The sequence below is a fragment of the Oncorhynchus kisutch genome, linkage group LG14, assembly GCF_002021735.2.
Source record: "Oncorhynchus kisutch isolate 150728-3 linkage group LG14, Okis_V2, whole genome shotgun sequence".
Classification (NCBI taxonomy): domain Eukaryota; kingdom Metazoa; phylum Chordata; class Actinopteri; order Salmoniformes; family Salmonidae; genus Oncorhynchus; species Oncorhynchus kisutch.
Genome location: NC_034187.2, coordinates 46878566 through 46896015, shown reverse-complemented (window position 1 = coordinate 46896015; position 17450 = coordinate 46878566). Strand labels below are relative to the sequence as shown.

The window sequence follows — 17450 nt, the reverse complement described above, 5'->3', positions numbered from 1 at the left end:
ATGTATTTGTAATAATGACAATTACAACAATACTGAATAAACACTTATTTCAACTTAATATAATACATCAATAAAATCAATTTTGCCTCTAATAAATAATGAAACATGTTCAATTTGGTTTAAATAATGCAAAAACAAAGTGTTGTAGAAGAAAGTAAAAGTGAAATACAGTATGTGCCATGTAAGAAAGCTAACGTTTAAGTTCCTTGAAAGCTGGTGGTTCCTTTTAACATGAGCTTCAATATTCCCAGGTAATAAGTTTTAGGTTGTAGTTATTATAGGAATTATAGGACTATTTCTCACTATACGATTTTGTATTTCATATACCTTTGACTATTGGATGTTCTTATTAGAGGTTGACAGATTAATCGAAATGGCCATTTCAAGTTTTCATAACGATCAGAAATCAGAAATTTTGCATTTTGCCAGCAGCTCTGCTGTTTATAACTTCAAGCCTATCAACTCCCGAGATTAGGCTGGTTTAACTGATGTGATGTGAAATGGCTAGCTAGTTAGCGGGGTGCGCGCTAACAGCGTTTCAAACGTCACTCGCTCTGAGACTTGGAGTAGTTGTTCCCCTTGCTCTGCATGGGTAACGCTACTTCGAGGGTGGCTGTTGTCATTGTGTTCCTGGTTTGATCCCAAGTAGGAGCGAGGAGAGGTACGGAAGCTATACTGTTACACTGGCAATACTAAAGTGCCTATAAGAACATCCAATAGTATAGGAATATGAAATACAAATGGTATAGAGTGAAATAGTCCTATAATTCCTATAATAACTACAACCTAAAACTTCTTACCTGGGAATATTGAAGACTCATGTTAAAAGGAACCACCAGCTTTCATATGTTCTCATGTTCTGAGCAAGGGACTTCAACATTAGCTTTGTTACATGGCACATATTGCACTTTTACCTTCTTTTCCAACAGTTTTTGCATTATTTAAACCAAATTGAACATGTTTCATTATTTATTTGAGGCTAAATTGATGTATTATATTAAGTTAAAATAAGAGTTCATTCAGTATTGTTGTAATTGTCATTATTACAATACATCGGCTTTAAAAAAAAAAATCCTCCAATAATCGGTATCGGCGTTGAAAAATCATAATCGGTTGACCTCTAGTTCTTATAGGCACTTTAGTATTGCCAGTGTAACAGTATAGCTTCCGTCCCTCTCCTCGCCCCTACCTGGGCTCGAACCAGAAACACATTGACAACAGCCACCCTCGAAGCAGCGTTGCCCATCTCTCCACAAAAGACGCGGCCCTTGCAGAGCAAGGGGAACAACCATTCCAAGTCTCAGAGCGAGTGCCGTTTGAAACGCTATTAGCGTGCACCCCGCTAACTAGCTAGCCATTTCACATCGGTTACACCAGCCTAATCTCGGGAGTTGATAGGCTTGAAGTCATAAACAGCTCAATGCTTGAAGCTTTGTTAAGAGCTGCTGGCAAACACACGAAAGTGCTGTTTGAATGAATGCTTACGAGCCTGCTGGTGCCTACCACCGCTCAGTCAGACTGCTCTATCAAATATCAAATCATAGATTTAATTATAATATAATAAACACAGAACTACGAGCCTGCTGGTGCCTACCACCGCTCAGTCAGACTGCTCTATCAAATCATAGACTTAATTATAACATAATAACACACAGAAATACGAGCCTTAGGTCATTAATATGGTCGAATCCGGAAACTATCATCTCGAAAACAAAACGTTTATTCTTTCAGTGAAATACGGAATTGTTACGTATTTTATCTAACGGGTGGCATCCATAAGTCTAAATATTCCTGTTACATTGCACAACCTTCAATGTTATGTCATAATTACGTAAAATTCTGGCAAATTAGTTCGCAACGAGCCAGGCGGCCCAAACTGTTGCATATACCCTGACTCTGCGTGCAATGAACGCAAGAGAAGTGACACAATTTCACCTGGTTAATATTGCCTGCTAACCTGGATTTCTTTTAGCTAAATATGCAGGTTAAAAAATATATACTTCTGTGTATTGATTTTAAGAAAGGCATTGATGTTTATGGTTAGGTACACGTTGGAGCAACGACAGTCCTTTTTTGCAAATGTGCACCATTATATCCATTATATGCAACGCAGGACACGCTAGATAAACTAGTAATATCATCAACCATGTGTAGTTAACGAGTGATTATGATTGATTGATTGTTTTTTTATAAGATAAGTTAAATGCTAGCTAGCAACTTACCATGGCTTCTTACTGCATTCGCGTAACAGGCAGGCTCCTCATGGAGTGCAATGTAATCAGGTGGTTAGAGCATTGGACTAGTAACCGTAAGGTAGCAAGATTGAATCCCATAGCTGACAAGGTAAAAATCTGTCGTTCTGCCCCTGAACAAGGCAGTTAACCCACCGTTTCTAGGCCGTCATTGAAAATAAGAATGTGTTCTTAACTGACTTGCCTTGTTGAATAAAGGTGTAAAAAAATAAATTTTAAATATTGCCAAATCGGCCATTCCGATTAATCGGTCGAACTCTAGTCCAAACTAGTGTCACGCAAACTAGACAAAAGTCGAGGTAACAGTTAGGTGAGCAAATTTCCATTTGACGCTACAAAAACATATTCTCGACTTAAGCAGGTTTAATTACCAGTCTCTAATGTATGTGTAGCACATGGGGATGTGTGAAACTTACTCCTCAGCTTGAAGAGTCCCAACTTGCACCAGCAAATAGCTAGCTTTTCAAGTGTTGCTGACTGGTAAGATGCTTTGGGAGGGTGGTTATGTGTGCTAGCAAGGCAGATGTCCTGGGTTTGAGCCTTGGTGCGAGCCAAATCAGGAGGAAGCAGTACTCACTAAGCAACCAGCATGATGTCATATGCACAATGCATGCTTAAAGGAAAGTGAAGGCTACTGTAAGCCTGGTCCCAAATCAGTTGTACTGTATTCATGATCAGTTGTGCTGTATAGCCAACTCCTATTATAGACAGCACAAACAGATCTGAAATCAGGTGAACAGTAGTCTTCACTGTATACAGCCATCTCCATCTGGGACAGCAACAAAACATTCCATCCATCTTTTCAGGAGGAACATAAGAAGGACATTGGAGTTGAGTTTAGCCTGAAGCCGTGCTTCAATACGAGTGTAAATTAAACATGGTTCCTTATACAGTGTCTTTTCAGAGATTCAGAGAATATAGTGCACCCTGAAAAAAGATTGTTCAGTGTAGCATTTACATGCTGTTCTATTCTTATCATGATCAGTGGGTGGATGTTGGTTGCTTTAACATATAATGTTAACACCAGGGGGTTAATACATTAGAATGATTAGAGACTATATTAGAAGTATTCCTTTGGATGTGTCATTTCAGCCACATGGTCATTTTAGTCAGGCAGTCATTTCAGTCACAAGGTCATTTCAGTCATTTTCCATGTCCATCTGTCATTCCCTGGATGAAGAAGCTACCTTTGTTAGTACTCAGTAGGTCAAAATAGAAATGTTCAAAAGTTCTGTCAACCACTTACATCTGCAAAACATTTGTGTTTGCATTACAATTCCAGTGAAATAAATGCCTTTCAATCAATAATAAAATACTGTTTTTAAATGGTAGAATACTCAGAGATGAATCCAGCATATTTAAGGTCCATTTAACATTTTAACACCAGGGGATTTGCTGCTGTATGCATTATAATCTATAGTGACATTAGCATTAGAAGTTTACAATGTTTTAGTTTTTTGTTTAGAATAACTAAGTCACTCTCATTAACTCCCTAACAGTTGCCAATTGGCCATAGTAAAATGTGTTGGTTATTCTTCTTAAAAACATTAATGAATTAGACATTACAAATGCTAATGCATATGTATAAATGCTTATTAATACTTTTTAACAACTTGCAAACTGTTAAAAAAAACATGTATTAATGCTTATTCATTAATGATCATGAAGTGTTGCCAAATGAATGCACAACCAACCTGGCTGAGTAGTTGCTGTAGAAGAGTCCAGAATCACTGACACTCTGAGGCATGTAGAACCGTAGTGCTTGGAGCTGGTGGCTATCCATATTGATTACAAAAAAAAAACACTTCTTTTTGAAAAACACCTTCTTTGTTTTTGTTGCAAAACTGTCACATTACTGGGCTTGCTTCCAGAATGCCATACCACACTTTAAAATGTAACTCTACAGATCAGTTGTTTTATTATCCTCAAAAGATTATTCAAACCCATCAGGGAACAACTTGACAGTAGTCATAAAACTGTTTTTTTTTTCATTAAGAGGGGACTCTCACAAACCCCCCCAAATATGCCCCTTTTTTTCTAGTCTGAGTGCAGAGTAAACACAAATCCAGCAACAAAGAGATTAGCGACGATGAGGTCACTGAAAGGCCTGTTGTAGGGCCTGCTGCAGACGGCATGTGATCATATTACAGATGGCTGATGCTCCTAGTGGTGCTGCTCCTGTAGGCATCACCCCCTGAGTGCTGTTGTCCTCCTGTTGTTCTTCTGTTTGCCTCTGGGATATTAGCCTATATCCTACCCCAACCCCCCACCCAGCTGTGACAGGGTGTAGACCAAACATACACACACTGAGAATTTACAGATTGCTTGCGCATGCGCATGCGCGCACGCACGCACACACACACACACACACACACACACACACACACACACACACACACACACACACACACACACACACACACACACACACACACACACACACACACACACACACACACACACACACACACACACACACCCTTCCCTTAAACCAGCCAGCAGCCAGCTGTCGCCATGGCCACCCAGCATGCAGGGCCTGTTCGTATAGTCTGTTTTAATTGGGATGCCCCTTGCGGTGCCATCCAGCACTGGATTTACAATGAAGACAATAGGACAATGATGGAGTGATGAGTGTTTGCACTTTGCATTTGTCACCTTGTGGAAGGGGGCCATCTGAATAAGGTCAAATACATATAGTTGATCTGTCTGGCATGCAAGTCAATTAGTCTACATACAGACAATCATATACATTGCATTCGGAAAGTATTCGGACCCCTTGACTTTTTCCACATTTTTTTATGTATCAGCCTTCATCAAAAATCGATGAAATAAATACACATCCTCATCAATTCTACACACAATACCCCATAATGCCAAAATATTTTTTTTTTTGAGAAACGTTAGCACATTTTTTTACAAATAAAAAAAAACACAAAAAATGTATTTACAAGTATTCAAACCTTTTGCTATGAGACTCGAAATTGAGCTCAGGTGCATCATGTATCCTTTGATCATCCTTGAGATGTCTCTACAACCTTATTGGGGTCCACCTGTGGTAAATTCAATTGATTGGACTTGATTTGGAAATGCCCACACCTGTCTATATACAGGTCCCACAGTTGACAGCGCATGTCTGAGCAAGCCATGACGTCGAAGGAATTGTCCATAGAGGTCTGAGACAGGATTGTGTTAAGGCACAGATCTGGGGAAGGGTACAAAAACATTTCTGCAGCATTGAAGGTCCCTAAGAACACATTGGACTCCATCATTCTTAAATGGAAGGAGTTTGGAACTACCAAGACTCTTCCTAGAGCTGGCCACCCAGCCAAAACTGAGCAATCGGAGGAGAAGGTCCATCTGGTGACCAAGAACCCGATGGCCACTCTGACAGAACAACCTTCCAGAAGGACATCTCGGCATCACTCCACCAATCAGGTCTTTATGGTCAAGTGGCCAAACGAAAGCCACTTGACAGCCCGCTTGGAGTTTGCAAAAAGGTACCTGAAGAACTCAGACCATGCGAAACAAAATTCTCTGGTCTGATGAAACCAAGATGAAACTCTTTGTCCTGACTGCCAAGTGTCACGTCTGGAGGAAACCTGGCACCATCCCTACGGTGAAGCATGGTGGTGGTAGCATCATGCTGTGGGGATGTTTTTCAGCGGCAGGGATTGGGAGACTAGTCAGGATTGAGGGGAAAATGAACAAAGCAAAGTATAGAGAAATCATTGATGAAAACCTCCTCAAGAGCGCTCAGAACCTGAGACTGGGGGGTTCTTCCAACAGGAAAACGATCCTAATCACATAGCCAAAACAACGCAGGAGTGGCTTCAGGACAAGTCTCTGAATGTCCTTCAGGGGCCCAGCCAGAGCCCAGACTTGAGCCCGATCTAACATCTCTAGAGAGACCTGAAAATAGCTGTGCAGCGACACGCTCCATCCAACCTGACAGAGCTTGAGAGGAACTGCAGACAAGAATGGGAAAAACTCCCCAAATACAGGTTTGCCAAGCATGTAGCGTCATACCCAAGAAGACTCAAGGCTGTAATCGCTGCCAAAGGTGCTTCAACAAAGTACTGAGTAAAGGGTCTGAATACTTATGTAAATGTGATCTTTAAGCCTTTTATGTTTAATACATTTGCAAACATTTCTAAAAACCTGTTTTTGCTTTGTCATTATTGGGTATTGTGTGTAGATTGATGAGTAAAAAAACACGGTTTAATCCATTTTAACGTAACAAAATGTGGAAAAAGTCAAGGGGTCTGAAAACGTTTTGAATGCACTGTACACGCAAGCACACACACATACACGCATCTCAGTAGACATAAAGTACCATGACACATACAACTTAATTGGAAATGGAATGTTGTGATTTGAGTAATGGTGGGTGGTTGACATATGAGCCAGAGGGCCGTCTCTAAACTGCACTGTGTGGATGAGCCGTCCCATGCTTCGTCCTCCAACCCTCTACACTCTCAATAACACAATTTCTTGTTGTGTCAGAAAAAAAGCAGGAACAATCTCAAATGTTATTATGATAGCTACGCTATACTCTGACTAGTTGACATGGAGTCGCTGAGGGTGAGAGCACCACTATGGGTTGAACCACTGTTTTGGATTGGTTAAATTAGTCCTCCTCAGTTAGGATTGGTGAGCAGAGTATTGGGACGAACTAGGCTGAACATAGGCCATTGTCAAGCTGAATTACTATAAGTGACTCTGTCGCTCCAGGAATAAAAAAAACTGATCCATGATGCTAACATATAGCCTGTGGCAAAGATATTGTTGGTATCAAACATTGGAGAGAGACACATCAGAGATGGGTGGGTCATCTCAAGTCTTCCAAACTCTAAGGAATTGCAGTAATGACATGGTGTGTGATCACCAAGGATAAGAAAGGGGTAAGTAAGCAGTAGACACATGGTTACTGGATCCAGCCCTTCCCCCACCCCAAGCCCTCTGTAAATGCAGGTCCCTATCTGTCACTAATCATTATCCTTAAAGGGAAATGCAGCTAATTTGGTACTGTAGCGACTAGCTAGTTAAGGGCCTGAGGAAGCACTAACACTAGGGAGTTAGGCTAGCACCTAACACAACTTATCTGTTTGATGTTATGGGTCAGTCGTCAACTGAAAGGTAAGGAAGATAGCAGAGGGGGAGAGAATGACACAGAGAGAGAACGAGGAGCAGGGGGAGTTAGGGTTAGAGAGGGGGGAGAGAGAGGCTGAGGTAGTTTAAAAGCCAATAACTGCAGGTTCAGCAACAGCAAAGCTCCCCAGGGTTGTCAGGCCCTGTTGTGCCTCCTGAATGCAGATCCCTGACCAGAGTGAAATCTATATGCTTGTCATTCTATATGGACTGTTATTTTCGACCAAATGCAATTTTCACAAGCTCATAAGGATAATATATATTATAAGCTTGTTATTATACCATTAAAATGTTCAGCGGTCTCCAACTGAGTTCACTTCGGCAGTAAATGCATTCAGTTTGTCAAGTGACAATGTTCCTAAAACTGTTACTCCTGGCATCATTGTGCCTACAGTTAGTTGTAAGATTTGTCCACAGTCCTATGTGTGAAACATGGCATTGGACCTTATCAAGAAAGTCATAAAACAGCTAAATTCCCCTCCTTCAAATCAACAAACAATGCACAAACACAACGAGGTTGTAAAATCCCAGTGATGTCATATAAAGCATCCCTAGGTTATTCTTCCCGCATACTGACGACATCACCTGGGTTGTGTTCAATAGGGCACTCTGTAGCGAAATCTCCAAGATGTCCTTCCGTTTAACTCCGTTTTCTTCCTTCCGTTTGGCACTTAATGAACACAACCCTAAAAATCCAATGCTCACAAATCACCATGTCCTAGTCAGGGCCAATTCCATTTCAGTTCAAGAAGTATTCCTATTCCCCTATATTTCAGTTTACTTCCTGAATTGACTGAATTGAAATGGAATTGACCCCAACCCTGGTCCCAGTCTTTCTAATCTCCTTTGTTTTTGAGACCCAGCTAGCTTGTGGTGGGAATCCCACCATACTACACAAATTAGCATTAGCTTAGCATTCCTGAGCATGGACAGTCTGTACACAAGCGTAAGATGGGATCAATCCTCTCTGAGGCAAAGCTGACACACTGATTGAAACTCATCTCCTTTTCCTCTGGGAAGAATGGAGAGATTTATCAAACTCATTCCTCTGAACAGCTGGCTGCAGTCTCAGCTCAGTGGATTGAAGGAAACACTCCTTGGAAATGTTCAGTGTTTTTACTGACACAAACAGCCAATGGTTTCTTACCGAGCTGAAAACAGAGATTCCGTTTTGCATAGGAACTACCTACCAAAACCATTTTCTTCTAGGCCATAAACATTTGATATTATTGTATTTACATTGTTGTCCAATCACATCTCTGATCAATACACTTCACACCTGAATAGTAAAATGTTGAACTATTTATTTATTATTTAACTAGGCAAGTCAGTTAAGAACAAATTTACAATGACAGTGGGTTAACTGACTACTTCAGGGGCAGAAGGAGAATTTTTACCTTGTCAGCTCGGGGATTTGATCTAGCAACCTTTTGGTTATTGGCCCAACACTCTAACCACTAGGCTACCTGCCACCCTGTGGCAGAGAGCAACTTCAGTTTTATTTTTAATAACTAGCTACCAAAACCATTTCTCATCTTGGATGAGAAAGTCAAGCCTATTCCTGAACATATACTATAAACAGAAAATTCTGAGGCAGATGGACAAGGCAAAAGCAACACAGTGAGAAAGGCAATTATCCTTACCCGAAGTCATCAAAGGAATACATGGTTGGCAGGTGGTGTCAATGGAGGAGGTAGAAGTGAAATCCTTTTGCATAAAATGAAAAGTGGCGGAGATTACATGGAAAGGAAAGCATTAGTGAGACTGGAGAGTATGTGGAACGCACACCTCATCTTCTATCTTCTTCAGACAGGTAAAAATAAATAATCATTCTAGAAGCACAAGGATCCTCATTAAACTGATGTGACGGAAAAAGAGTGCAGCTGGCTTAGAGAGTGAGTGAAGAGAAATGGAAGAGGTGAGCATGACAGTGTGTTTGTCTGAGAGTGAGAGAGGAAGGGAAAGAGAGAGAGAGAATGCGATAGCAAGTGCGTGCGAGAAAGTCAGTAAGAGAGAGTCAGAGAGAGAGAATGAGAGAGAGAACAGAGAACATGTGATCACGCCAGCCCAGTCACCTTGCCTATACCCACGTCCACTCAAAGGATTGGAGGTCTGTATAGCCTATCTGCTTCTGAGGAGTCTCGCCCATTGAAAGCACTGAAAGAGCCACATGATCCCTGTAACCAGTGTATAAGCACGGCATGATAGCCTGGTCCCAGATCTGTTTGTGCTCTATAGCCAACGACTATAGTCTTTGTCAATGCCAAACAGCAGATCAGGGACCAGTCTAACGGCATGATAGGAACTTGTAAAAATGTCTCCTGGCAACACTGTCACACATGCACCTATCTTAGATTTAGTATGTTTGCTGAAATACCTACACAATTTCACATTAACATTTGATTAATTTCATTCTGTTGCCAAATAAATTAAAACTCTGGTCATTTAGCCTAATTTCTGTCAGAACCTAATATGCCTAATATGGATAAGCAGGTTTTTCATGACTTTCACTTGACCTATTTGCCACTGCACAGCTTCTACACTTAGTGCAGTTATTTATGGCATCGTTAATTAGGGGGATTCTTCCTCAATGAGATTCCATCAGTCTGATGCAAGCATAGATCAATAAACTGCTATGCAAGAAAGCAAAGTGTGGAAAATAAAAAGCATTCTCTCAGCCCTGCAAAGGAGGGTTTAGGTTCATTGCTTCAAGAAGCCTTCAAGGAGCCATATATAGGGTTAATTGCTACTACAATGAAACAATATGCTAGTGGGAATCTATAGTCCAACAGACAGTCGAACCAGGGTGTATTGGGTCTGTTCTGATGATGATCCTGACACACACACACACACACACACACACACACACACTGAAAACAACATGCAAAATAAGGACTCTTCTACATGTATGGTTGGTTTCTACATGGAGTGGGAATACAAGAAGCGGAATCTGGATCTTCATCAATAAACTGCAGAGGACATAATCTTTAGTAGAATACGATGCATATGATAAGGTTAGGGCTCGTCAAGCTGGATCACACGAGAAGCCACTAATCTGAAAAGCCTGCAGGAAAACCTATAACTCAGCGTTTTCACATCGCCAGCGACCTTTTTTTCCGGCAGATGAGTCACCGTGGTAACCGCGCTCAAAAATCATTCGGCATTAACGTTTCCCAGGAGATTTTCTCCATATGCAATGACTGAGTATGGCTGGCAGGGAGAATACAAAGTCATCATAGCATGATAAAACACTAATGCTAAAGCTATAAATAGCCGTGCATAGGACAGCAGTGGAGTGCAGTGGCTGCAATGGAATCACTGAGGTTGAATAAATCATTTAATTAAATCTTTCCAGTCACCTTGTGTCCTTCTGAAGATGTAAGACTTCCCTTTGGCTTCCTGACTGAAAGAACAGCCTCTGGCCAGACATAGGCTAACAGGACACATGGAGAGCTTCAAAAAGCATGATATAAGACACTTACACACATTCATCCCTCTATACAATGAGACAATATATGAATCATATAATACATGTATGCTATGGTGTTAAATGAGATGCATCAACTTGTCAAACATGTATCAGCTGCATTTCAGTGATGTTACACTCCAGCAGATTTGGAGGCATGGGGATGTATCCTTAGAACAATGTGACATTTTTCTGTGCAGTGTTTATCAGGATGTACCTTATCTATCTTTCATCATTTGGGGTAAATGGAAAGCTGTGCCTTAGGCCTATAACAACGTCACAGTGGTGCCAAATGGCTACAAAGAAAGCATGACCACACGTGGTGTGTGCATGTGTGTGTGTGTGTGTACACTAGGGTTAGTCTGATAGCTACCCGTGTTTAATATTAGTCTGACGTACTTCGTGGGAACATAACATTTGACCGCTGTAGGGCATTCGACTGTGTTAAATATAAAGCCATAACTCTTCGCTCTATACAGCTCTATGAGCGCATATACAGCCATACATGCCATCACTGTCACCATGAAGACAATCACATGTGCAACCACAAATAGTTCACACACAAAAGAGTGCCCTGCACATGCTGATGAGCGAATATCTAAAAACAAAGAGTATAGGATAAGGAACTACACCTGTGTCCATCTGTCAGAGAATATCCAAAGCTGCAAATCTGGAGCAGTAGGTAGCCTAGTGGTTAGAGCATTGGTGGATCGATTCCCAGAGCTGACAAGGTAAAAATATTTTGTTCTACCCCTGAACAAGGCAGTTAACCCACTGTTACCTGGTAAGGCATCATTGTAAATAAGAATGTGTTCTTAACTGACATGCCTAGTTACATTTTTTAAAATCTCTTGAATTATTGCTTTGGTTTTCACAAGCAGATAGAGATTGCACAGATAGATTTACAGAGACTCCTTACTGTATTTTTCCGTAGAGTATTCAGGTAGGCTATTCAGGTCTTGGTGACTGTATAGCCTGCTGCATACCAACATAACCGGAGGTCCCAAAATACAATTGACCCACAGGGCACAGGATTTATTTGACACTTTAAGGCAGTAGCCTTACAATATTCTTTCTCCGCCCAGAGAGCTGAGAACTGTAATGTGTGTCAAAGCTCTTAATCATTCTATTGTCTCTACTAATCTTTAGGTGTGTGGTTGTTTGTTGACCTACCATATCTACCATAATGATGCAGCTAGATATTGGATCACTAAAAAATACAACTTTTACATTTACTGTGTAGTTTACCAATAAATAGTGTGACGGTGAAGTGGACATACTCGATATTTATATCCCAAAATAAATAAATGATCTTACTACAATACATTTTAATAGACAGTTGGCAAAAATAGATAAGATCTTGCTAGATCTTCCACATTTTTAAGTTTAAGTTACAGCCTTATTCTAAAATTGATTAAATTACATGTTTTCCTCATCAATCTACTCACAACCTATAATGACAAAACAAAAACAGGTTTTAGACATTTTTGCAAACTTATTAAAAATTGAAATACCTTATTTTCATAAGTATTCAGACCTTTTGCATTGAGACTCAAAATTGAGCTCAGGTGCATCATGTTTCCATTGATCATTTCTACAACTTGATTGGAGTCCACCTGTGGTAAATTCAATTGATTAGACATGATTTGGAAAGGCACACAACTGTCTATATAAGGTCCCACAGTTGACAGTGCATGTCAGAGCAAAAACCAAGCCATGAGGTCGAATGAATTGTCCGTAGAGCTCTGAGATAGGACTGTGGCGAGGCACACATCTGGGAAAGGGTACAAAAACAACATTGAAGGTCCCCAAGAACACAGTGACCTCTGTCATTCTTAAATGGAAGATGTTTGGAACCACCAAGACTCTTCCTAGAGCTGGCCACCCGGCAAAACTGAGCAATCAGGGGAGAAGGGCCTCAGGGAGGTGACCAAGAACCCGATTGTCACTCTGACAGCGCTCCAGAGCTCTTCTGTGGAGTTGGGAGAACCTTCCAGAAGGACAACCATCTCAGCACACCACTAATCAGGCCTTTATGGTAGAGTGGCCAGACGGAAGCCACTTCTCGGTAAAAGGCACATGACTACCCACTTGAAATTTGCCAAAAGGCCCCTAAAGGACTCAGACCATGAGAAACAAGATTATCTGGTCTGATGAAACCAAGATTGAACTGAATGCCAAATGTCACATCTGGAGGAAACCTGACACCATCTCTGTGGTGAAGCATGGTGGTGGTAGCATCATGCTGTGGGGATGTTTTTCAGCGGCAGGGATTGGGAGACTAGTCAGGATCGAGAGAAATATGAACGGAGCAAAGTACAGAGAGATCCTTGATGAAAACATGCTCCATAGCAAGGACCTCAGACTGGGGAGAATGTACACCTTCCAACTGGAAAACGACCCTAAGCACACAGCCAAGTGGCCTCGCCAGAGCCCGGAATTGAATCCGATCTAACATCTCTGGAGAGACTTGAAAATAGCTGTGCAGCGACACTCCCAATCCAACCTGACAGAGCTTGAGAGGATCTGCAGAGAAGAATGGGAGAAACTCCCCAAATACAGATGTGCCAAGCTTGTAGCGTGGAAGATACCCAAGAAGACTCGAGGCTGTAATCCCTACCAAAGGTGTTAACAAAATACTGAGTTAAGGGTCTGAATACATATGTAAATGTGATTTGTTTTTTGTACTTAAAAAAAAAAAAGTGCAATCATTTCTAAAAACCTGTTATTGCTTTCCATTAATAGGATAATGTGTGTAGAATGAGGGACAAACTATTTAATTCATTTTAGATCAAAGCTGTAATGTATCGAAATGTGGAACATCAAGGGGTTTGAATACTTTCCGTAGGCACTGCATTTTATACATTTACAAAAAATATGGGGGATTGGAAATGATGCAGACAGTTACATTGATGGAAGCCAGTCTAATCTGCATTATTAAAGCTGATCTACCCCCTAAAGAAAAATAAATAAATGCAGCTAAACCAGTCAATAAAATAGTTTGTGTGGTCTCCTTTCAATGACAACATTGCTATTTCATGCAGACAATCCAATAAAGGAAATGGATAGGTGTGTACAGAAGAAAGATGAATGGAATGGTATGCTATGGACTAGAGTAGGAAAAAAGGTTGATTCCATAGTTCTGTAGGCTACTCTATAGACCCCTTTCCTGTACAGGACACACTGACTTCACGCGCGACTATTGGCGGCAGTAAGAAAGCCATCACCATCTGTGGCCATTCAACATAGGCTAGATTTAAGTTATTACTTCGAAACAAAAACATTTTGGGGTTTTGCTTACGGTGATGTTTTGCTTCTTGCTTGAACAATTGCTAAGACTATTTGTTTGGGATCTTTACAAAATGACTATTTTGGATGCATCAATTGTTAGCTAGACCAGTAAAATGGCCAAAGAGCCATTATACTTAAAAAACAAACATATTAAGCAGGACATTCTTACGAGCCTCAAAAGTAATGTGAAATGCACACCTAAGCAACATGTAAATATAGTTTGTTTTGCTGGCGTTCTAGAAGAACAGCACCCTTGTTCTGCCACCAAGGGGTTTGTAGTTCATTTTACCAGTGATCCTTCACAAATAATGGATTTGTCTATTGTTTAAATTATCTAATGTATGAATTGGCTACTTTGAAAATGTAGCCTACCATGTTGTGATGACTGATATACAATATATAGTGGAAACGTTCACACTACACATTACTATAAAGGAACATGTCGCGTTCTGAGAAATGATGCCACAATGCAAACCCAACACATGCGCAATTGCTTACCTCATTTTTCTCTCCTATTCAATGAGACGATGACATGAAAAAAATGGACGTATGTGGATGTTTACCTGTCAGACCGTTTGTAAAAGCAGAACGTTCTAATTCACTATAACTAAAAGATCATTCACCAATGTAGGCTATACCAATTGTGTATGCCTGCTGGCAATGCAATGTCAGTCTGTTGCTGAAATGCAATGTGAGGATACGAACGTTCTCTTTCTCTCTCAAAAGCTTTGCACTCCGTTTATTCTCTTGCATCCTTAATTCCATGTTCAAAAGATGGTCGCTGTTGTCTCAATTAGAAGACGGGGGGATTGTGGTTGACTGCGCCTCTGAGTTGCCATATTTTCTCCGTATTTCTGGTATTTTGGAAAGTGGAGATTTCATAAAATAGCCGACATCAGGATGCGACCGGTCCATTGCTGCCCACTTGCGACGACCACCGAGAAAAGCATCCTATTCATCTTCCTCCTCCTCCCCCTCATCTTTCTCTCTCTCTCTCACACGCTCTCTCTCAGAACAATATAATTCGATTATAATATAATCAATCATAATAAATATTATACCCTGCATCAATTGTAAATATCAGACCTTTCCTTTCCCAATCATTTCATCATTTCAACACACCTAAAATAAACTTTGGAATTTAAAAATGTAGATCAAGAAGAGGACCAAAAATCAGTCCCAAAAAATGGTGTTTACTGTCAAACACTGTGTTTACTGTATTCATACGTGTATTCATGAACCATTTTACATTCACTCTGAATGGGAGTGTTCTGCATCCGTTTCCATACACCCAAACAACGACAACAACCAACCCTGTAAGGCTTCCAATGTCTTTAACCTGTTTGGGATAGGGTGCAGCATTTTCACCTTTGGATGAAAAGCGTGCCCAGAGTAAACTGCCTGCTACTCAGTCCCAGTTGCTAATATATGCATTATTAGTAGATTTGGATAGAAAACACGCTGAAGTTTCTAAAACTGTTTGAATGATGTCTGTGAGTATAACATAACTCATATGGCAGGCGAAAACCTGAGAAGAATCCAACCAGGAAGTGGGAAATCTGAGGTTTGTAGTTTTTTAAAGCTTGGCCTATCGAAAACCCAGTGTCTATGGGGTCAAATTGCACTTCCTAAGACTTCCACTAGATGTCAACCATCTTTAGAAACTTGTTTGCGGCTTCTACTGTAAAGGAGGGGCTCATAAGAGATCTTTGAGTCAGTGGTCTGGCAGAGTGCCACAAACTCGTGCCGCTCGTTCACGTGAGAGGTAGTTCATGTTCCATTGCTTTTCTACAGACAAAGGAATTCTCCGGTTGGAACATTATTGTAGATTCATGTTAAAAACACCCTAAAGATTGATTCTTTACATCGTTTGACATGTTTCTACAGACTGTAACGGAACTTTTGGACTTTGTCTGGACCTAGTGTTCACTCCTCATGAAGATGGATTACTGGGCTGAACGCGCTAACAACAAGGAGGAATTTGGATATAAATGATGAACTTTATCAAACAAATCAAACATTTATTGTGGAACTGGGATTCCTGGGAGTGCATTCTGATGAAGATCATCAAAGGTAAGTGAATATTTATAATGCTATTTCTGACTAATGTTGACTCCAACATGGCGGATATTTCTTTGGCTGGTTTGGTCTCAGAGCGCCGTACTCAGATTATTGCATGGTTTACTATTTCCGTAAAGTTTGAAATCTGATACAGCGGTTGTATTAAGGAGAAGTCTATCTTTAATTCTGTGAATAACACTTGTATCTTTTATCAATGTTTATTATGAGTATTTCTGTAAATTGATGTGGCTCTCTGCAAAATCACCGGATATTTTGGAAGCAAAACATTACTGAATTTAACACGGCAATGTAAACTGAGATTTTTGGATATAAATATGCACTTTATCGAACAAAACATACATGTATTGTGTTAACATGATGTCCTATGCGTGTCATCTGATGAAGATCATCAAAGGTTAGTGATAAATTTTATCTCTATTTCTGCTTTTTATGACTCCTACCTTTGGCTGGAGAAATGGCTGTGTGTGTTTTTGTGACTTGGCTCTGACCTAACATAATCTTATGTTGTGCTTTTGCTGTAAAGCTTTTTTTAAATCAGACACGATGGGTAGATTAACAAGAAGTGTATCTTTCATTTGGTGTATTGCACTTGTTCTTTAAGATTTTTGAATTTCGCTCGCTGCCTTTTCAGCAGAATATTGTCGATGGGTGCCGCTAGCAGAACCCCTAGCCACGTTCCACACCCACTCTAAACAAATCATCTTCTCTAATAATGATATACAAAAGAGAAGACCTGTCACACCCTGATCAGTTTCACCTGTCCTTGTTATTGTCTCCACACCCTCCAGGTGTTGCTTGAATTCCCCAGTGTATTTATCCCTGTGTTTCCCATCTCTCTGTGCCAGTTCATCTTGTATGTTTCCAAGTCAACCAGTGGTTTTCCTATTCTCCTGCTTTTTGCATTCTCCTTTTTCTAGGCCTCCTGGTTTTGACCCTTGCCTGTTTCTGGACTTTGTACCCGTCTGCCTGACCATTCTGCATGCCTTGACCACGAGCCTATCGGCCACTCTGTACCTCCTGGACTCTGATCTGGTTTTGACCTTTTTGCCTGTCCACGACGATTCTCTTGCCTTCCCCTTTGAATAAATAAACATTGTAAGACTCCAACCATCTGCCCCCTGTATCTGCATTTGGGTCTTGCCTTGATAAGACGAGCCCAGTGAGCACAAGATGTTGAAAATACATATTTTCAATGTCTTTTCAACAAAAAA

General features: G+C 40.6%; 1 protein-coding gene across 3 annotated transcripts in view; it reads right to left on the bottom strand.

Annotated features, from left to right (window-relative positions):
• Positions 1-15109, bottom strand: part of LOC109903819 (ena/VASP-like protein) — a 67012-nt gene extending 51903 nt beyond the window's left edge. The window contains exon 1 of one of the 3 annotated variants that reach the window (XM_020500796.2): positions 14656-15109. In XM_020500796.2, the coding sequence (XP_020356385.1) occupies positions 14656-14660 (5 nt within the window). In that variant the 5' untranslated portion in view covers positions 14661-15109. Of the gene's footprint in view, positions 1-3946; positions 4075-9043; positions 9616-14655 lie in introns of those variants that run through there. The other 2 variants (XM_020500794.2, XM_031788448.1) reach the window with 2 other exon arrangements.
• Between the last annotated feature and the right edge of the window lie 2341 nt (positions 15110-17450).